The 23,476-nt window shown below is 31.8% G+C and overlaps 2 protein-coding genes across 3 annotated transcripts in view; both read right to left on the bottom strand.

Annotated features, from left to right (window-relative positions):
• LOC143229324 (actin-binding LIM protein 2-like) overlaps window positions 1-6,368 on the bottom strand; it is a 67,693-nt gene extending 61,325 nt beyond the window's left edge. Inside the window, exon 1 of the mRNA XM_076461507.1 lies at window positions 6,158-6,368. Within this exon, the coding sequence (XP_076317622.1) occupies window positions 6,158-6,167 (10 nt within the window). The 5' untranslated portion in view covers window positions 6,168-6,368. The remainder of the gene's footprint in view (window positions 1-6,157) is intronic.
• Window positions 6,369-13,811: 7,443 nt separating this feature from the next.
• LOC143229323 (uncharacterized) lies at window positions 13,812-22,013 on the bottom strand. Of its 2 annotated transcripts, XM_076461505.1 has the most exons (4): window positions 21,865-21,996; window positions 20,861-21,094; window positions 19,626-19,861; window positions 13,812-17,807 (listed from the first exon to the last, which is right to left on the bottom strand). In XM_076461505.1, the coding sequence occupies exons 3-4, from the start codon at window positions 19,825-19,827 to the stop codon at window positions 17,266-17,268; spliced, it is 744 nt and encodes a 247-aa protein (XP_076317620.1). In that variant the 5' UTR covers window positions 19,828-19,861; window positions 20,861-21,094; window positions 21,865-21,996; the 3' UTR covers window positions 13,812-17,265. The 2 variants fall into 2 exon arrangements, with proteins under 2 accessions (XP_076317620.1, XP_076317619.1); XM_076461504.1 differs by lacking the exon at window positions 20,861-21,094 and having other exon boundaries at window positions 21,865-22,013.
• Between the last annotated feature and the right edge of the window lie 1,463 nt (window positions 22,014-23,476).

The following is a 23,476-nucleotide window of genomic DNA, read 5'->3' as shown; positions in this document are numbered from 1 at the left end:
TACTCATAAATATACGTGATTTCAAATCTTCGACTATGCTCCTAAGCTTCTTACATAGTACTTGGTCGTATCTATATTCGCATAATATCCTCTGTAAACACGTGCAAGGTTTTAAAGATAACAACACTAATTAGTTGAGTTTGTTCACATGGAGGCTGGTTGACCTACTCACTAGTGAAGATTATCACTCCAATTTGTTTTTTTCAGAAACTTCGGTAAAATTATAAGGTAAATTATTTCTACATACGTACATAGACACACATATTAACGTTAAATTCATATTAGACGTTCACAATGTATTCAGTGTTAGCACTAAGAACACCATTTTAGTAACCAGTGAACAGAATACAGTTGAAAGCACTGTAACCTATATAATGCATAAAAGTGACACGTGCATCATTTGTTACGGATGTTCAAAAATATTTTTGCGGATACTCTACCGTTATATACATACGAAATACTTTACCCTCTGTAAGATATTCAAGGAATATGTCAGCCCAACTTCACGTTTTACAAATGCATACTTTTTTCTTTAAACTATTTTACTTACTTCAGCATCTAACATTACTCTCTTTCATGGAATGATGCAACATTCTTGTAACCTAAAATGAGTTTCAGTAACTTTTTATAGAAAAGTCCAGCGGTAGTACAGCGGTAAGTCTACGGATTTACAATTCTAAAATCAGGAGTTCGATTCCCCTCGGTGGACTCAGCAGATAGCCCGATGTGGCTTTGCTATAAGAAAAACATACTCTTATAGAAAGACAAGTACAGAAAAAAACTTTAAGAAAGGATGTAAATGTAGAGATGGCTAACATCATCCAATCAAAAGCAATACAACCAAAATAGTAGATATATAATTTACATCATCCTTATATGGTAATAACACAGGCACACAGTGTTGACACACAAGAATAGGATAAATTAAACTCAACTGTGTTTATCTGTGAACATATCAGTTCATGCCTGTACTATTATGATAGTGCCATCCCTATTATCTTGTTTGCATTGGTTTGAAGTATTAATATTAGCCATCCCTACATTTACTTTCCTTCTTGAAAAGTGTTTATTTGTATATTATTGGCTGGCAATTCTTGTTTCACCCTGTACTCAAGCTTTTGGTGGAAAAACGAATGTATGTAAGAAAGCTAACTTCAAGGAGGTTGTTGATAACACCGTTTACACTAGAATTATGAGTTTTTAATTACTACTAGTCATTAAAAATAGTTACAAAAGCAGATGGTCAGTTTGAAACTATGTGACCTCAGTGAAATTGACTGACACCATTGTTTGGGTTTTTCAATTATCATGTAATAAAAAAGAAACAGAGGAAAAAGAAGTTGGAACTTTCTATTATAATATTTACAAATATTATCAGAACTTGTGACTCAGTCATTACATAGCTATTTTTATAAAAGGAAACACTATAGTATTGTAAGGTTTTAATGACCTATTGAGGAGACACTTCATTTCGATGAACAATCCAGCCACCCCTACATGAGCAGTGCTACCGCCTGCTTAATAACTTCACATTTAAGTATACAAATGCATGTACATATAAGTATATAAATATATTTTCTCCTTGTGCACTCAAAATCGATTAAATTACAAAAAAACAACACTTGTTCCTTTTTCTGATGCAACAGAATTTACTTGTATGTCCGTTAGATTTCCTGAGTATATACGTTCATCATGAACATCTGTATAGGCGTTCAGGTATGACGATTGTTACACGTATTCTGTTGTCTCGGATTTGTGCTCTATGTGAATCCAATCACGAGTGTCCGTAGAATAGGACATTTACTCCCTCCCTCGGGTCCCCAGCCGGTACAGTGATAAGTTTACGGATTTACAACGCTAAAATCAGGGTTTCGATTCCCCTGGGTAGACTCAGCAGATAGCCCGATGTGGCTTTGCTATAAAACATACTCCCTCGGAGTTTCAGAAGAAAATGTATTTGAAATATATATTACAAAATAATATTGCTCAAATACAAATGACGAAATTAGGTGCATGTAAATAAGCCATAATCAATTAAAGTATCGCATTCAAACTTCTAGGTAAGACCTGCACTCAGCAATGGCTACCGAGTTCAAGGGTGGGGGCTTGCATCCAGCTGGAATAAGTTCTGCGGATGCTCACAGATACTATCACACATATATGTGTGTTCGTAAAATTTGGTTTGGGCACAGTGTGACCTGATAATATAATGCTTAATCATAATAGTTAGTATAAGGTCCTGGAAAAAACAAACTTGTACTTGGGTGCCTGCAGGAAGGGGCAACGGTTCACAAAATTGCGCGTGTTATTATGTAAAGTTAACATCGTAGTTATTGCAACTAAATATTTTTAGTAATTATCAGTAAAACTGTACATTTGTGTTTCACTTCCAAGCACACAAAACACGTTTTTGTGTGTTGACTTAAACCGTAAAAGATGATGCCATACGTACTTTTTACCCCAAACCTGAAAAACATTTCTGTAGGCACCTATGACCTTAGGTTTCTAATAGAGGTTTCACAAAAACCATACACGAAGTTGACTACAAAATCACAAAGTTCAGCATAAACGTGTATTAAGAGTAGCGTATAGTTCTTTTAAAATGTAAAAGTGATCGCAATTTTACTAACAACCAATCTGCCTTGAGGGATCTCACAATGGTTACTGACGTTTCTGTAAACTGTGACGTACATTCAGGAATGTGTCTAATCTGACAAGTATCACAGCCGATCTCTGTCTGCTATGGTAACTTTTCTCAGTTCCTACAGACTGTGTTTAGACAAAAACTACTGCAAGTTTAGGCCAATGAAGCCTGTAACAGCGTCGTATTACAGCAGCAAAGTCAAAATCAGTGTTACCGATAGCTCGGGTCAAGGATTTGTCCTTTTCGCAGCATCAGAGTCAAGATTTTCTGTGTGTGTCATCAGCAATCTTTAGGTCGCCTAAAACATACATATTGTTGTGCATGTTTTTGTGCCCAAAAATATATATACTACTCTAATTAGTGTATATAACATTTGTTTTGAGGCACTTTCTATACAGAAACAAATCTAAACAAATATTTCTGTTTTATTGTAATAGTAGCTACACTTCCAATTTTGTTCTAAAATCCCACGAAAGCAATATCACGAATTGAAATAGCTGGCCAATGTTTGAATCTTTGTAACAGTACGGCAGGAATTAATTGCCACCATGCTCCCTGGTAGGAGAGCGGTAAGCTTCGATTTATTTTTCACATGTTGAATATTTTGTAGGAAGGAAAAGGTCAAAAGCACTTGACTCTCCCATGTCCTCAAAGATCGAATCCAGATAACAGACAGACATATATTTTACATTTAATGTTTTTTCATTGTTTTTTTTCGAAATCTGGCCCTGGTCCATTAAAACTGAAATTAATGATGAAATTCTTCTGCGTGTTTAGCAAATTAAAAACAATAACAAATGGTTACATGTAGAGAATTGTTTTCCTCACTGACACTGAAAGGGAATATATTCCATGAATTTTGACACATATAGAATATTGTTCCTTTAAAAAAAAGTTCAACAAATATGTTCTATGAATTGTGAATCACTTTTGCAGCATGATAGATTCTTACCATGAATTGTTTATATACGACTTTGGCTATGTTTAGATATACACATTTCACTTTTATTTGTTTCTAGTTGGCAAACCAGATTCGAATTGGTGCAATTCCCAAAATATTTGTAAGTATGTGTATGTGTGTTATGTAAAAGGTTGTTAATGATGCTCATATTGATTATGTGCTAATAAACACCTGCATTTGAAGGAAGAAATAATGCTAACTTAATTCCTTAAACCACCTATATGTATGTAATGAGATATGAAAGTCATTCTTTTATTCCATTACCAACTCTTCACAAAAAAGATTACACAAACTGTTTCAATATAAATGCTACTATCTTTTACTAGTATACAAATGTTACAATGTCATACATTAAAAAAGAAACTAAAACCACCTGTATATCTACAGCTTATTACCACATAGCATCCAAATCAAACTCTCAGCTCCAAAAACTAGTGTATAATGGCACCAATTAATACCATGTTTATCACCAGGTTTCAGGTGTTGAAACCTTTTATATTTTAGTAAATTTAGTTGTTCACTATATTCAACACTTATAATCAGTGAAACAAAATGCAGAAAACTTAAAATGCTTTTCAATAAACATGTAAATATAGAAGTAGATCATAATATATAGTTCTTTGTGAGGGAATTATTAGGATTAGGATATCATTAGCTGCTTGAAGATAAACTTTAGTCACATGATGATATGATATCAGATACTGGTTCCATAAGACAAACTTGATACATGACAAAAACAGAAGATCAAAGTAGAAGAGAATATGGTAAGAAGCTTTTAAATATAGTCATGCAAGAATCAGGTGAACCAAATATGGTGATAATTATTCAACACAATGGCAGTTTTTATTTTACCAATGTTAGATTGTCATATCCTTTTAAAAGTAATAATGTTAGTAGAATGAAAAATATTTTTAAATTTGTCATATCTAAAAAACAGTAATAAATGCTGAACAACCTTACAAATATCTGGTCATTCTTAAAATGCATTGAAATAATTCAACATGTTGACTTTTTTCAGCTTAATACTGATGTTTATTGCTAACTGTTATTCTGATATAAACTATTAGGCATTTATATATTATTTAATTTTACAGAATTTATGAGCATTGTTTAAGAGTATTTATACAGAACCATAAATGTTCTGGATTATAACACTTAAACTGTTCATATTTTACTATTACAAGGTAACGTTAGACAACTTTGGATCTTATTTATTCTATAGTTTACTCTTAAATGCATTAAAAATCCAATAAACAACAGAAAAAGCACTCAAAACTAAAAACATTAGAGAAAGATGAATGAAGAAAATTCTTTAACATAGATGTGTGTATGGTAAATGCTTATATATATATTATATATATGAATTTATAGATGTCTAATAATGACATGTATATTAAATATATTTTTATACTTTTTTACAAAATTTAAATTGTCAGTAGTAACAGTTCTCTTTAGGCCTTTATTTTTTCAATTCTTTAACAGATTTCAATTCCTGTAAATTATCTTTCTTAATGGAACTTATTAAAGTTGGAACTTAACCTTGTTATATCAAAATTTAAAATTAATCTGGCAAAGAGTAATTTATTTTATAAGCTTGTTTCAAATTTTAATAGATTTAATATTTTGTTTGCTCTATAAAAAGTAAATTTTAATTTAAATAATTAGTTTAATAATGGTTATTTTTAGCTAACAAGTAAAGCAAACTGCATACTTCGTTTAGGGATCAATAGAATTTAGAGAGCACTATTTGTGTGCTTTGTTTGGTAAATTATTGATGAAATTATCTATTTTATTATGGAATTTTTATTAATCGTTCTGGCTTTGTTTTCAAACATTTGTTAGAGTAGGGAGACTTATTAGTGTGATTATATTTTATTAAACTCTTGTTACATGTTTTATTTATATCTTTTCCAATGTTTTAAAAAACTTGTACCAGAATTTTCTAAAATTACTGTGTAATGAAAATTTTAATAGTATTTGAAGTAAACTCCATATGATGGTGGATTAAATACTGCAGGTGTTTTTCATCTGAAATTAAAAAACGGGCTTTTAAAAACTGTCTCAAAATCCAGTTGCTTTTTCATGTTAGTTATATTTTTATGTTTTAGTAAACACTTTTGAAATTATGTTTCCTATGAAATAAACATTCGTCAAAAATATCTTAAGAAAACTATCAAGTTTTAATCACGAATAAATGAAAAACGTGGACATTCACTGAAATAACGGAAACCATTTCATTACGGATACAAAAATAATATAAAATTTTATAAAATGAGTTACTCACTTAAACACTGTGAACAAAATTGTTAGTGTTACTGCATGATAAAAAAGACTGAAAATAAAACTGTTAAGTACATAATATCTCGGAAATAACACTAAAAACATGTATAATGTTAATGTGTTATTTTATTTTAAAAACCTAGAATTATGGTTTGAGAATATAGTCTTACGTTGTTACAATTTACACTTTACAAATTACACTATTACAGAGCTACTTGCATTTGACAAAAACGATAATTATGCTTCTCAATAAAATATTAAAACGTTCTTACCCATCTTCATTCGTTTTTATATCTTAAATGTTCTTCACATGTGACTTAAATAGTAGTCATGCTTTTTCTCCAATATATTCAACTTTCTATTTCATTCTATAAATCTACCAGTACCACAATGTTTAAAATTCATCCGCTACAGTACCAAAACTATACATGCGAAATCTAGAGCGTACAACGTCGTACTGCACTTTATATTCAGCGGGCTCTGTATCTCTATCGAAATAAGTACTCTCACCACAACAAGGAGAGTCCAATCAAATTGTCAGGGTAATTAAAAGATACGATGTAGCAAATAAAACAAATAAATCACTTGGTCTAACCTAAATGATTTATTTTTGAACGATGCAGTAAAATAGCCAGAATTCCAATGAGTTATTTTGTAATTTTTTCATCTGAATAACTGAAATATTTTGTACAAAATAATAGAGATAGAAGGAAAGATATTTACTAGCTTGTAGTGCCATCTTCCGTACTTAATATTAACTACTTGAAAACAACTGTTTCGCTGATGATCTATTGTGTAACTCTGTGCTTAACGAAACAATGACATTTCTGTTCGCTTTTCACGGAAAGTTTTTCGTTTTTAACCTAACCTTCTATATTTTATTATAGTATTATCAATCTAACATAACCATAACTCAAAACCTTACCCATCCAAATATATATAAATATATCAGAAATGTCTTGAAAGGTACACTATTGAATAGATATATTCTTTGATATGATACTAATTTTTTAAAATTATTTATATATTGTTATCAGTATATGATTTAATTATATTATAATTTTGTCCTCAACAGCGTTTTGTTAACCGATAATTTGAGAGTTTTCTATTTTAAGCAAAAATTGCTCTCGGTATACTCACGAACAAGTGTAATTTCCTACTTGGAATTTCTCGATTAAAAACACACAAATAAAATTCAACGCCTAGTCTATGAGCAAGGGAAACATATTTAGTACGGTGTTCTTGTTCGTTTAATTCTTAATAGAAATTTAAATTAACTGCAATATCTGATTCTCTCTCTCACACCGTTCACCGAATAATATCTGTTTTTTTTTTATTCTGTAAAGCCATTGTCTATACGGTTTTCTGTCAATAACGATAGCCAAGGAAGACTTAATAAAGTACGTGAAAGTACCATTTCTGTTATTTTGTACTAAAAGGAATACAGATTAACCAATCTCCAAACTCTCCATTGTTACACTACTTGTTTATATGATGCGCAAGTACCTGACATTGAACATCAGTTTTATTTCGAGTCGACTTCAGCATTAAAGGGATAAAACTGAAATGACTATCACACTTGAAGAGTTACTCAAAAGCAAAATAGGTACATTCCTCGGATGGTGATTATTAAAGTCTAAGAACGGCAGTCGAAACTAATTCACTACACTTCAATATGTATTGCATGAATAAGAGCGGTAATAAAAAACTGGAAGTAGTTAGCTTACAATGCTGTATGAAATACATTACGTGTGTATTTTCTTTATGTTGAGAAAGATGAGTGTTCCTTGTTCACCAGTGCTCTCTTTTGGTTCTTCCACAAGTACAATTTTCATCTGTATTTAGTACAAGTAACATGTAAATAATCAGATTTTATATGCGATGACCTAATTTTGAGCTAGTCAAACATTTGTCAAGATGACACTTCTCGGGGTTTCTGAATTCTTTCGCCAAGTGTCGTTTAAAAATTACTTGAACCTATATTAATAATCTTTCAAGTAACATCACTCCTGTATAATTTAAGAAATACTTTTAGGTTTTGTCCTACATACAGAAAGAAAATGTGATGTAAGTGGCAAATGCATTATAAGAAAATTGACACTTGTAATAAACATACAACAGTTATTTCTCTCAACTCTCTTCAGAACTTCTTTTAATTAAGATTGCTCGATATTTAAAGAGAAGTGCTGTCTTTTGTAGTGTGTGCATGTTGATGAAGTAACGTTTTTGTTCAGTAAATAACTAATTAGATATAAGTCCTTGTTACGATATTCTGCCAAACCTGTAGTTAAAGCAGTCACTATGATTATCCGTAGGAAATAAGTGTACCTGAGCATACCACAGACTTAAGATCTAAATAAGTGTATAAGGCTACACAGTTTGGATACATAATGCATACATCAAAGAAATAACAGCATAATATCTCAGCAAGGAAAACGAGACAAAAAAAAAAGCCTGATGATTTGTTTTTAGGCAAAAGGACAAATGGAAGCCAAACGATAGCATACATTTATGCGATGTACATTTTCTTAGAAGAAGAAAGTGTAACAACACGAAATTCATAGATTATCTTTTAATAAGAGAGGTGACGAAGAATAATTAGAAAGAAATCCACTTGATCGCTAAAACTTTTCAATGTTTTACGGTTCAATAATACTCAAGTTCCTTGAGTAGCCAAATATACATGAATAAGAAATTGAAGAATGTCTGCCTACTTGAAAAATTATAATGTGAAAACATAAAACTTATGAAGTTGTTTAGTTTCAGCAATAAGTATCATAATGTTATTTGATCTCACAGTGTAAGCTCTAGGGAAGTGACATCGCTTAATACAAGTTATTGAACTACTAGCCAGTGTATGATTTTTTTTAGCTACAATTATATTGTTTTAAGAAATGTATTTGACAATGCTGATATTAAAATGTAAGGTTATAAATTGTGATGTGATAGTTTTAGACGTATAAGTTATGGGCGATAAATGTCAGCAATAAACAAAGAGTACGCAACGCACTTGTTCATTACACTGTTGGTTACCACAGTTGTATCCATGCCTTTAAATAATTGTATATTTTCGTCAAAAATCCACACAGATTTGTTCAGTTTCTTCACAACACAACTGGCAAGCTAATTTATTATTCTCTACTCTATTGTTACAATACAGTCTGGGACAGGGGCGTAGATTTTTTACACCCGATAGGGGGGGATGATTTTTGCAACCACTTATATGGACTGTTCAGTTTGCAAATTGGTAATCTCCGATTACGTAAACCTGAAAGCTGTAAACATGCAGTCACAGAGTAATCTTGTTGCCACGATACTTCAAGGTTTCCATGTAGGTTTGTATAAGTGAGTGTTGTGAACAGTTTTCAAAATGTTAATAGAATAACGACAAATGTGTCACAAATTAACTGCCACATGAATTTATTCCTGCACACTGCACAGAAAAAGATGGCCATTATACTTGACAAGGTTACTAATAACTTTTATTGCCTTAATTACGTTTTCAAATATTAATAAAATTAGTAATTACCCTTGATAAGTTTATATCTACTGAAAAACTGTTCATGTTGTTTGATAGCAATAATTAAAATGTCTTTGCGAACTCTTGAAAATTACACATCAATACAATGTAACACATAATTATTCATACTTTTCATTGAAGTAAGATTCATTTAGTCCTCTAGTCTACATGTTCCCAAACATAGACCTCCTTTGTGATGATTTGTTTATGAATTATTTCATAAGCTCTTCTATATTTATCTTGTCGACCTCATCTTTGTGAGTGTGACAAACTGCCACGTGGTTGAGGTGGCACTGAGACAGAGGTGACCTTAACCACGTCTTCGCAGCTGGATACTGGACATACAAGCAAAATTTTCATGAGAAAAAAAACTTCACTAAACATCTGCTGGCTTGTTTCATGCATTTTACAGTAAGCATCCTTCGCACCTTTCAGAAATACTGCTTTTGTTTTTCCTTTGATCATGGGTAACTGAAACTCGAGCCGTTGTGCAGAAATTTCTGGATAGAAGTTTATAACCGAGTTGTCAATCTTGCCAGATGTGATCATGTTCTCAAGTGCCAGATATTGTCTCAAATCATTGTTGTCTGCATTGAACCTAGTGGTCAGATGTTCTATGATTGTATCCACAAATTCAAAATATTGGCTTCTGTAGTAATCTCTAGCTGTTGCAGAATGGTGTACTGAGCCATCACCTGTGATCCTTCTGGGGGGTCTGCGAATGTGTGGTAGTTCAATAGGCACCAGATCTAGAGAAGTTACCTTTTTCTCAGCTTCATAAAATATCTTGTAATTTTCCTCTGTTCGCAATACCCGCAATTGCTCAATTGTCATTGCAGATGCTTCAATCATGCCAGATACTGTCGATGATTTTGCTTGGAATGCACGATTTAGTTCTTCTAATGCAGCTAATGGATGCTGAGCCATCAACAATCCTAAAACCGTCTTTCCTTTCCTTTGTCAAATTTGTCCAGCAGACCTCATGCTTTCACTGCTACATCTGATTTTTCATTTGCTAATTCAGGCAAAAAATCAACAATGTCACTGTAGTGATTATTAGCACATGTAATTGCAGATAGGCGGCACAACCAGCGTGTTGAACACAGTGGGCAGATGTATTTAACTGGACCATTGACTGATACTTACGAACTATCGCTTAGATCGAAAAGCTTAGAAGCACGCCTATATTAAAGATGTACATTTTGGCTACTGAAAAAGCCTACATCTAGGCCTAACTATGTAATTCGATTGGTAAGAACACAAAAATCACAAGAACAAACAGACAATTTGTAGGCCTGTGATGCAATAAAACAATTTAACAGACCCAACTGTAGGGGGGGGATGATTGTATGTACCATCCCCACACGTAAAATGAAGGGGATGTATCCCCCATCCCCCCAGGATCTACGCCCTTGGTCTGGGATAATTTCACTTTATAAATCGCTACTATATGCTCTTATGGCTAAACTCACAATCATAAAGTCTAAATCTATCTATCTAACCTTATCTCACTTGAACTAAATTTTGGATGCATATTTGTAAATAGTCCAATTGATGCCTATAACTGTCCACACACTACGAGATCTTAGAAAGTAATAATATTTGAAAAAATCTTAAAAGGTTCTAGTAAGATGATGCAATGATACAACAATCGTCAATTTACGAAAATTGAACTACAGAACATATGATTAGCATAGTTACGCAAACCTACGATAAACAATTGGTTCTAAAAGAAATAAATTTAACGCTCACACTATAATCAAAGTAAAACGACCGTGTATATCTGTCAAGAAGCCCTCTGCAAAAAATATTTATATAATTTTAACACGATATACAAATACTGTTTTAAGTTCATGCACAAAGGCTTCTTATACAGCCTAAAGCATCTAGTAAAATTTCACCTTGATCGGATCCCAGTAATGGTCTCGATTTTGTGTTACTAAGGCCATTCTTGTTTGGTCTATTTGTGAAAACATCTGCATGTTGGCACAATAGATTTGTAGCTCTTTCTTCTGCTAGCCAGTCAGTTCTTCACTGGTGTTGACATCTTTGTACATCTTGCCACACAGTGGTCTAAAGTCTATTAGGCCTTCACATGCTTTTACAAAATCACCATCTTCTAGTTCTGTAATTATGACAGCTACATCTTCAAGGTCCATTTGTGCCTCAATAGCTGCATCCATTAGGTCTACTTCCCTTTTGAAGTACCACTTCAATAGATTAGCATATTATATCTTGGTGTTCTGTCTACTTTCACCTTGTAGTCCATTCTGTTCACCTCTTCCTGCATTTCAAAAATTCATTTCCGTTGTATAATGAGTTTATTTTCTGTGGATAAAAGAACCAAGACCTTCTGTCCAACCCTGAAACAATGATTCTTCGTATTCTTGTCATTGCAGTACTTCCGACTCTCTTGAGCAGCCTGAGAGATCTCCTTTGCTTAATGTCTTATGTCTAACATATATTGGTATGTGTTCCTTACTTCTGATTCGTTTCCATCTGTCCAAACTTCTTTCAGTATGTGCATCAGACCTCATACTGTTATTTCATAGAGTAACTGAAAGAATGAAAATCCTGTACTCACGTGAGACATCTAGGTAAGCAAATAATAATGCCTCCAGATACTTGTTTCAGGCACGTTATCTCTCATGGCACTTCTTCTTCAATGTGTTATTTAAAACCATTTTGAGTCTCTCATAAAATCTATTATATCAGGGTGGTAATGAGCTGCCTAGTGCTAATGAGTCTGTACACCTCTTATATCAGTTCTAGGTAAGCTCAGTCATTCCTCTGTCTTCACAAGACTTCTTTTGGAAAGTCTACTCTGTAGAACACTTCCAGGAGGGTTTCAGCTACTCTCTTTATCTTTGGCAATGCTATGGCTTATGGATAATGTGTTTCATAGTCAACTACATTTCGTAGTCAAATACAGATACTAGTGATCTGTTTAAGTCCACCACTGCTTCCCAATGGCACAGTAGTATGTCTTTAGACTCGCACCTTTAAAACCAGATTTTGATATCCATGGATGGTGGGCAGAGAGCAGATAACCCATCGTGTAGCTCTGTGCTTAATTTCAAACAAACAAAGAAGAAAATGTATTTTTTCTATAAGAGGCATCTCACACTGTGGCACTTTGTCTCCTGCTGGTACAGCAGTAAGCCTACAGATTTACAATACAAAATCAGGGGTTTGATTCCCCTCTGTGGACTCAGCTGATAGCCCAACGTGACTTTGCTATAAGAAAAACACACACACATCTCGTCTACCTTCTCTTTAGGTATTGTCCTTTGGCATCTATCACATGGCCTGTAGAATCTGGTCACATTTCAGATGATCCTTGATCAATGAAAACTACTGGTCTGCCATCTTCTTCACTTCTAAGTGTCTTCCCACAACCAACTCATAAGCCAACTTCATTGAATCACTTGAGTCAGGTATTCTGTTGTTACTACAATCTGTCTTAGGTTTTTCATTTTTTGTTGGGAGAGCTTGATGATCTCAATTTGTGTTATTCATCTCTCTCTTTCCAGTCTCTTCTTTCTCATTTTGTGCTCTTATTTTCAATTTCCAGTCTCTCCTTTTTTTCTTTATTCTTTGTCTCCTCTACCTCTTCTCTCTCCAGGCCTTGTTGTTGTTTAACAAACTCTCGTATATCACCATTTTCCAACTCAAGTCACTCGACTCTCTCTATCCACTTATCAAAGCCAGTTAACACAGTTGTAATCTTTAGAATATTTTTGCCATCAGTTTTTCTGATCAGCATGTGTGTTTTCTTATAACAAAGTCACATCGGGCTATCTGCTGCATCCACCGGAAGGTTCTGATAAAACAAAGCATGTTTCGTACTGCATTTTCAATCTTGACTATACATATTTAAAATCATATAGTTAATCCTTCTGGCTATCTTTATTTTCAACTATCCAGTCACGAACAGTATTCTCAAGTAACCAGACCAAGATGGTGCATCACAAACCTGAGACTGCATTGGAGGACTTGCTGTCAGGACTTCTGTACTAAATAATTCCAGCTTCTTTGATTATGGTATATGTCTTCTTGTGAATTGTACTTAATTGTTTGCTAAATTATACTCTATAATGCATTATTTCTTCTTATGAAAGTTATAAAGGGTTATTTTCTATATATATGTTTATATTTTTTGTGAAGTCAGTGATAAAGATTTTATTTTCAATGTTATATTTTCTTTTTATTATTCAAATAGACTATTTAATTTACAGAGTACACATTTACTTTTTTTTATAGTTCACTCTGTATCCAAATCTACTTAATTATTTTCAGTATTTTGTGCAAATATTCTACCCATTTACTGTGAAGAGAGATTAGTGTAACACAAAGACAAAAAACTTGAGTTACAGGTCATTAAAAATCAATGAAACTTTTACTTCTTGATATAGATTTTATTACAAGGAAAAAGTACATGCATTAATCACTTTTACACCACATCTACATAATTCTTCAGATAAAACAAATACCACAGTGAGTGTAAAATAAAAATCATGCAAATTAAAGTTTTAGAAAAAACACTTCTTTAAACTTTTTGTACCACATATATTTTTTGACAAATGAACACAAATTAGATGAGACAATCTTGATCATATGAATCGTATCAAACCTTTTCTATTTTACAAGAATACATTATTCAGCCAGTTTTTATGTAAAAACTATGGTTTATAGATGTTTCCTTTTTTATGCTTTTATTTTTAAAAAACTGATATCTCTCTCTGATTTATTTCTCATTTATACGTCCACCTTTATACTATTACCCCCACCTGCAAATTACAGAAGGTTCCTATTTAATTTAAAATTTGTGAAATGTTCACCTTTCAATGCTGCAAGTTGCATGACAAAATATAAGGTAATAAAAATCCATACAATGACCACATGAGAAATTGCATTTTGAGAAATATCAGCTGTTAATCCAAATGATTCAATGAATGAAAATTTACCAATAAACTATTTTTTTACTCTATTTAGACCAGATGGATAACATGCTTCTTACAAGTTCAATATAAACTAACAGATATGCTGTCCTTTAAAACATTATGCTTTTTCTGGCATTCTGCTATGATAAACAATCACATAAAAGATCTCTATGAATTGAGTTGAGATATGAAAGTGCTACCTCCATATTAAATGCAAGTTTATCAATACACTTCAAATATTTGATAATGTAAAATTAGGTTTTGAATACTTCACACAGAGAAACAAACTGTGTATGAACTGGTTATACTTTAAATATTTTCAATCTTTTCACAAAATTTAATTTTGAATCCATATACATTATTTTTGCCACATACCGTAAAGACCCGATGAATCCACAGTACTCATACAAAATCTTTACATACACAAGACTTGTTTTAAAAATACATTCTTTAATCAGTTGTTTTTGTTGTTTCTTTAAGCAGAAAGCAAGCTTTAGCTTGTAGCTTCATTTCTCTATACTCATTTGTTTACAAAACTTGTTCCATTGTCAGGTATATTTTTGATTTATATTCCCACCTTTCAGTTTTCTTATTGCAAATGAATTATGATATATTTATTCACTCAATAAATTAAGTAATGATGACTTTATAATCTTTTCACAGCTACAGTCACATTCTCAATCAAGGTTTGACTGCTATCATTTGGCTGTACTTTAAACCAGGATAGAACTTGCAACTTGTATATAGTTTAATTTACAATTCAGTAACCAGAATAATTTGCATCACCACTTTTACAAATTACACTTGTTACTTAATGAGTTTGATCCATATTTAATAAATTAGATGGCTCACACTGAACTTGGATAAATAATAATTTATTTTTAAAATATTTTAAAAAATTAAAAACATTTGTTGAATAATAAAAGATGTTCTAAACATCACAGTGGTCCTTTATAAATTTATTTAACAAAATTTCACTACATTTACAATACTGTGCATGTAGTGTAGACTAGCGAGAAAGACTTGGCTACAAAGATTAATGTAAAACACAGCACTTCAGGATGTAAAGAAACTTTGGTAATGAAATAAAATTTATATAAAGGAATAAATAATGCAAACTATATAAAACACACAACTACCAAAATGTTCTCCACTAATCCTCTAAAATACCAACTAGAAAATTTCAACCATCCAGTGAAAATAACTAGCATTTCACACTTCATTAGTGCTTTCTAGTAACTAGCAACTTAAGTACTTTGTCATAAACTGAATGCTCCTAATTACAACAAACTATAAAGCAGTCAAAACTGTATATTTTCAGGTAATAAAGTTCCACATTAAGCGACGTTTTCATACAGTTGTACTCACAAAAGTGTAATTTAAAATTCTGTTCAGTGGTACAATAAAGATAAATATGTATTTACAGAAGAAGAAAAAAAAAGATAAGATATATTTCAACTATACAGGTATTCTGGTGAAGTAATACCAACTTAACACCTTTTTATAAAAATTCTTAAATACTGAACCTGCTATTACTTTGTAATCATGAAGTTTATTATCTTACAAGCACTTACAGATATGTCCATATGATAAAAAATGTATTATTTGCTTATCTCAAACTCTTTAGTATGAAACTAAAAAAGATAAAATCTTAATGTTCTGTTTGTAAGATTATGCAGTCTGTGTTATAGATGTTTACCTCTTTTTGATGCCTCTGAGAACTGGAGAAAAGACATGCTCCCCCATCAATACTTTTTAATATTTTTACCCTATTAACTCAACTTTTTAGCATTTTCATGCTAATAACACATAGTTAAATTACTACAGCTTCCCAAATTTTATTTTTTTAAACTTTTCATTTAATTACACCTTGTTATTTTGAGGCAACTGCCCTTTTCAAATGAATTATAATTTTTCTATTAAAATATTTAAAAATAAGTGAAAATTCTTAGGTTTAGGTCTTCCACTGCTGCCTTTGAAAGGCAACCAATTATTTAATTTGGAAAATATTTTTTATATTTATAACAAACAATCATTTCACAAAAAAATCATGATTATGGACTCTGGTAACTGTAGTGATATCTAATATTAATTATTAAAAACTGATCGATTTTCAAACATATACAAGTACACTAAATTTTAAGATTATCATAAAGAGCTACATGACATACATGGATGTTCTATCACACGATACTTAATATTTTCTACATGTGCAACTCTATGTAACTTTATTAATATTTTCTGCATGTGTAATTCTTAGCAATATGATTTTTTGTTTTTGTATAAAAACTAGAAACTAAGAGTAAAAGGACTATTAAATGTAATCACATAACTGACATTAAATTGAACTAAAATTAAGGTTTTCAGAGAGATAAGTATTTCTAAGACTATTACAAAAACATTTTAGGAAACATAAACACATGTAAACAAAGACTGATCTGTAAAATTTGTAACTTCTAAACAATTAGAGACTATGGTCCTGCATTTCTAAGTAACATTTCAACAAACATTAAGAAAGAAGAAAACATATAAAATGACAAAAACAAATACAGCTAACTGTAATATCTGTAAAACACAGTTATTTTTTTTTTCAAATTGTCACAAAAACCAGTTTTCCATTTTAGCATGTCAAAAATGTTATACAAACAAATTATTACTATATTCATAATATATATTTATTCTTCCAATACATTACAAGTATGAATATTATTAAGAATACATAAAGAACAGTTTCCATTAATTAAAATAAAAGCATGTATATTTTCTTTAACATGAACCAGAATTTTTAATATTGTTCTCAATACCTGGATTTACTCTCAAATATTTCACTTAACTGAAGATTTCTAATATACATGTCAATTTCATAAAAATGGGTTTTAATGAATGTAATAAACTACTTTCCAAAGCCTGGTGTGGTTTACCAAGATGTAGGACTTATTATATTAATATCAGAATTAGAAAATGCAATTTCCTTCTTATTCAGAGAAGAAGCAGAGATTTTGTGTATGTGCATGTCACATATTGGATTTTCACTATGTGAATTATCTTTCTTTGGGATAGTAGATCTATCTCTTGCTTCTTTAACTGGTGACAAATTGGAACTGTAAGAAGTTGTATTTTTACCATGGGTATTGAAAGTGCATGACAACCCTTTTGAATTCCAGTTTTGGTCAAAGGATAATTCAGGATTGGCTTGTAGGCCACTCTGTTTTATTTTGCGAAATATCAGTGGTGAGCTGCATGGTGTTACATTGGGAGTGGATTCTGCTGATGTGCTAGAAGTGCAAGACTGGGAGTGATTTGGTTTCTCTTCCACAGTGAGAACCTTCATTACTGGAGCTGACATTGATGTAATCAACTTGGGAGGTTCTTCAGAAATACTAACCATATGCTGTGCTTTAGATGAAGATAGCTGAAGATTATCTTTGGCTAGTACATCTGATGAACGTCCTCTTGATTCTTTAAAATGGAAAATTGACAAATTCTAATTAATACATCAGTTACAAAACTCCATTTAATTATAATATCTGTTACTTATTAATAATTTTAATAAAAACAAAACAACATTCTTGTTTCCCTTAAGCCTATGTCTTATGTGGATTATTGTTTTGCAAGATTTGGCAAAGCTTTACATCATTTACACAGATTGCTAAATGAGACCAGGAAAATGTAAATGAGTCAGTTATAAAATCAGTCTTTGAGTCACACAAAACAGAGTTCTGTTCTATTCTGCCCGACTTCAGTAATGAGTCATTTCTGATTTCATTCAATGAATAGAACTGTTCTTCTTATGCATAACCTTGCACTCAAAAGTCAGAATTCAAATGTAAAATGAAAAAACCAGTTTAATATTTAATCTATGATTTGTTTTAGATAATCCCATGTAATCATAAGCCCAGGTATGATCCAATTTCATTTACATTATTATAAAGCCCAGCCCCAGACCTAATGAAGGACTAAGCCTGTGACATCCTTTCTCACTGCATTTTTAATAAACAGAATTTACTCACTCATGACTATTAACCTAACAGTTATTGCCAGCTTCCTTGCTGCTGGCAAAGCCTTTCTAACCACTGATCTTGTTCCTGAATGATATGGGGTAGCAAACACCCCACTAAATGTTGTAACTAGTCCACATTCATTCTTAAGAAGATACTTAAAGTGACTGTGCATGTTATTGTCTCTCAGATCAGACATATTACGAATTAGGTCTATACTGTGCTTTCTTAATGATACATGACCTCATCTTATATGACTTTAGGCATATGCTAGCTTTTCCCACTTCTTTTAGAATGTTACAGACAACAAAAACTGCTACAAATGTACTTTTCACCATTCAAAATAAAATCAGCTTCATCATTTTTCTGCCATTTTGTTGAATCCTTTAAATTGGTTCAAAGACACATTGAAAAGGTAAATTGCACAAAAAAAATTGATACACAAGACCCAAGCACTATTTACATACAATCTATGCATTTTGAATGCAATTTTTTCATGAGTACTTTTGTTGTTAAACACAAGCTTTCATGATAAATGAATTTCTGTTGATTGACTGATTATTACTTAAGTTCACAATATAAAAGCTACATTTGTAAACCAAAGTATTACAAATCTTAGAGAGAAGAACATTTCTGAATTAATACATTACTTTTGTATTGCTTGAGAAAGAATAGCAGCTATTTATGGTTTATTGGTTATAAATCAGATTGAAGTTTTTATACTATTTTACAAAATGCAATATTTCATTACATAAACAGAAAACCTTATTAATATCAATGTGACAAACTTGTATGCAGCTTTTTCTAAAATCACCAATTTTACAAATGGTCAAATATTTGCTTCTTCCAATCAGTCAAACGTGAATGAACGTAAAAACTACTATACTTTTCACTTAGCATATAGAAAAACTTTTGCACAAAAGAATGCAATACTAACACAGAATCCACTTAAGCTTCTTAATAAAAACAACAAAATGCAGCATTTATATTTAAAATATTGATGTTGTCTATTGGAGAAAATGCTCTAAAACACACTCTTCTTTCTTTAGATTCTATTTAACTGAAAATCAGTTACAAATCCATAACAAAAGTTGCTTCTTTATTTATTACTATTATTCACACTTATAAGATTATTGTACAAATTTAGAGTTTAAGAACATAACACGTCTCAGTAATTAAATACAAAAATATTTTGCATATCAAGCTAGTAGGATAAAATATTATTAACTACAAACATTTCAAACTTAAAAATAAAGGAAAGAATGTATATTACTTGTACCTGTTAAAGATGGTGTCACCATAAAGCTGTCTTTCTTCTTTGCTGCATCCCAAAAGAAGTCAGTGTCACTAGTTGGTGGTGAAGAACCATACTTATCAAGATCAGTAGAAACATGTAGCTTGTTGAGTCTTTGAGTCATCCATGTTGGCATTCCCAATTTAAGGAAAGGAGTTGATTCAGCTTTAGAAGGTGAAGAATCCATGATAACACCTTCAGGTCACTCTCCATTCAAAGATCTAAACAAAAAAAACTTCAAATTGGTTTGTTTTGAATTTCACTCAAAGCTACACGAGGGTTATTTGTATTAGTGGTTCTAATTTAGTAGTGACAGACTAAAGGGAAGGCAACTAGTCAAAACCACTTACTGCCAACTCTTGAGCTACTCTTTTACTAACAAACAGTGAGATTACCAATAACATTATAACACCCCCACAAATGAAATAGCAAGCATGCTTGGTTCCAGGAATTTAAACCTGTAACCCTTATGTTGCAAGTTAAGCACCTTAACCACCAGACCATCCTAGCCATTTCAAATTGATAATACAGTATTGTTTCTTATGATAGCACAGTAACTAATTTTTCTTCATCCAATATTATATACTCAAAATTATATTAATATTTTGTTGTTTTAAGTTCACTATGTCTATCATGAGATATTCACTACTGAATATTGCATTTTAAAGAAACACATTTTAAGAACTTACACTTCTGTAATAACGAGGTACATTTTAGTTAAGCAATATCTAAAAAAACAGAGCAAGTGTCGAGGTTTGCTACAAGAGCTTTTTTTTTCTTCTCATTAAGTCAGTTTGCAAAATCACCATTGGTTCGATAATTATACATTTATTGTTTGGACTGTACTGAAGATAATAAAGGGATTATTACATTCATAATCATTTGACATTATGAAAGGGTGTTCAACATATTTTTCAATTTTTTTGCAAAAACAACAACAAAACTGTGAAGTAGGAAACATAAATATACACTTTTTTATCTGGGGAAAAAAGCATGTTAAAACATCAAGTATTAGGTAATTCAGTTTAATTATTTTACCAATTAAGACATTTCTTTTAATAAATGCCATTATTATAAACAGGCCTTAATATGTAATAAAATCATGTTAACTGCAGTTGTTGTTTAGGTGTTCCTCTTTCACATTACTCCTTAGTTTGTCCATTATGAATTTAACATTTTTGAAAGGCATGCAAAAATAGTATTTTTTGTCTATCTTTTACCTCACACGAGTTACTGTCCAAGAGTCCCTTCATTAACAAGGACTCATCAGATAGGCTGGACAGTGACAGACAGGACTCTCTAAAATATACAGCATAATACTTGAAAAATGTTGAAATGTTAAAAGCTCATGGCACATTAGAAACCAACAAGCCTAAAAATTTATGATAAACTGTACATTTTCAATTTGGTGCTGAACAAAAGACCTCTTGGAAGGTGACTTTAAGTTGAAGATGCTGTAAATAAAAATAAAAATGAGCAAATGCTTTTTTTTTAACACTTCCAATTTGGAATATTAAGCTCACAAATTAAAAGGAATGTTAAACAAAAAAGAAACAAAAACATACATTGCAAATAACTTGTGATTTTTACCACACATTTCTAGGCCTATTGGCTTCTTCTGTTTTTACTATCTTTCATTTTCCTTGTCCCAATCATGAATTACATGATTAATTTTACAGTTACTTGTAACTAATTACACATGTGAGATTCTAATCATTAGGTAACTGTTTCAGAAACGTTTGAATGTCAACAGTGTTGTAAGTTATAACACTAAGAGATCAATGAGGACACAAAATACACAAAAACTTAAGCCTTTAAGATAATCTCAATTAGTAAATAACAATATAAAAACATCAATCCAAATTAATACCAGTAGATTTACTAATACCACCCAATTTCACACAAAAAAAAGAATGACTTTTGCTTTTAATTTTATATCTTAGCCAATGAGCTATCCTCCGCAATCCCAAATATATTAATATTTAAATTATATAATAAATGTTTACAGTAAACACGACGTATTGCAATAATAGTAACAAAAATTAGATCTAGCCAAGGTAACTTTCCCATATTATTCTCAATATAGACGTTTTTGTAAACTTACTTTGCGATGCTTAACTTAGTCTTAGATTTTAAGCGGTATTGATATTATTTTATAACACTGAATTTAGACGAGTAGTATTAGATTGTAAGCATGGAGAAAACAATTAAAAATAAAACTTACTTTTTCTCTCGAATATAGCCCAATCTATACCATTAGATATTAAAATTAAATGAGAGTAACAACACCGCAGTTTCATATTATTTTGTTCCCGAAAATCTTTACCACAATATTATTACGCAATGCTGCCGCAATGCATTGATCGTAAGTTCACGTAATATATTACAGTACAAGCAAAATTATAAGGGTGTGAATATAAGATGGTTATTCTGCCGCGAGATACTGACAGATCACTCATGAATAAAACTTTACTCGATATTTTTCAGTGCACTGAGTTAGTGAATGTGCAAAATATGTGCAAAACAGTCATGGCACTGCATATAAAATCAAATGTCATTATACCAGCAAAGTTTGTGTTTGGAGGTAATAATAAACAAATTGTGGTTCTATAAAGCCTATATAAACAAATACATTTTACATAAACTGGATTAGCGAACACCAGAATTAAAAATAAAAATAAAACTCTTGAAGAAACTATAAATTCCAAAATGACTTAGGTGCAGAAAACACCCTAGCAAGATAGGTGTCTGCCCACCTCCTTTTCCCTGGAAAATGTAAAACATGTTTATTTAGTTAATTATGCCGCATATGTGTGTAGATTTTTTCTTTAATTCACAATTCTTGGCGTCTTTAATATTTTCTATATTCCGCGACAAAGCTGTTATCTAATTAGAATGTATTACCGTTGCTGGTGCAGCCACGCCGAAACTCTGTATCTCTTTGACTGCTCATAATTTTCGATTAAAATAGATTAACAAGTATGAATTGCATATTTTGATACAGCAGATTCCAAACTTTCCAACAATGTATGCAACATATCCAAGAAACAATTACTAGAATTTCTTGTTCCTTGGTCTACCACCTCAAAACAGCACTTCAGGTCGAGGGAGAGATTTTACACACAAGTTAATTTTTGTGTTGAGAAAGTTATGATGACAAATGTTTGTACAGAGCTATTCAAGTACACTCTGGTATTAATCTGTGTTTTATGTTAATAGTATCTTATAAACTGGTAACAATAGCATTTATTTGTCACTTTTTAGCCACTTAATCCTTCTTAGGAGTTCCCCGCTGGGACAGGGGTAAGTCTTCGAATTTACAACACTTAAATCAAGGATTCAGTTCCCCTAGGTGCACACAGCAGAAAGCTGGCACTGATATAAGAAAACACATAACACACCGTTCTTAGGAACATATTTAATAGTGAGGTTATTACAAAATACTCAAATGGTTTATACAGGTGGACACTTTACCGAGCCATTTTATCATGCGAATATCTGGAATTATGCTTTGATAAAATTCCATCAACATAGTTAGTAAACGAGAACTAAAAACCTGATATAAGATTCTTTATTAGATCTGGGGCCCGGCATGGCCAAGCGTGTTAAGGCATGCGACTCGTAATCCGAGGGTCGCGAGTTCGCATCCCCGTCGCGCCAAACATGCTCGCCCTTTCAGCCGTGGGGGCGATATAATGTTACGATCAATCCCACTATTCGTTGGTAAAGGAGTAGCCCAAGAGTTGGCGGTGGGTGGTGATGACTAGCTGCCTTCCCTCTAGTCTTACACTGCTAAATTAGGGACGGCTAGCACAGATAGCCCTCGAGTAGCTTTG

This window comes from Tachypleus tridentatus, chromosome 10, assembly GCF_004210375.1.
Source record: "Tachypleus tridentatus isolate NWPU-2018 chromosome 10, ASM421037v1, whole genome shotgun sequence".
NCBI lineage: Eukaryota > Metazoa > Arthropoda > Merostomata > Xiphosura > Limulidae > Tachypleus > Tachypleus tridentatus.
The sequence above is the reverse complement of the archived record's forward strand: the minus strand, read 5'-3'. Positions and strand labels throughout refer to the sequence as shown.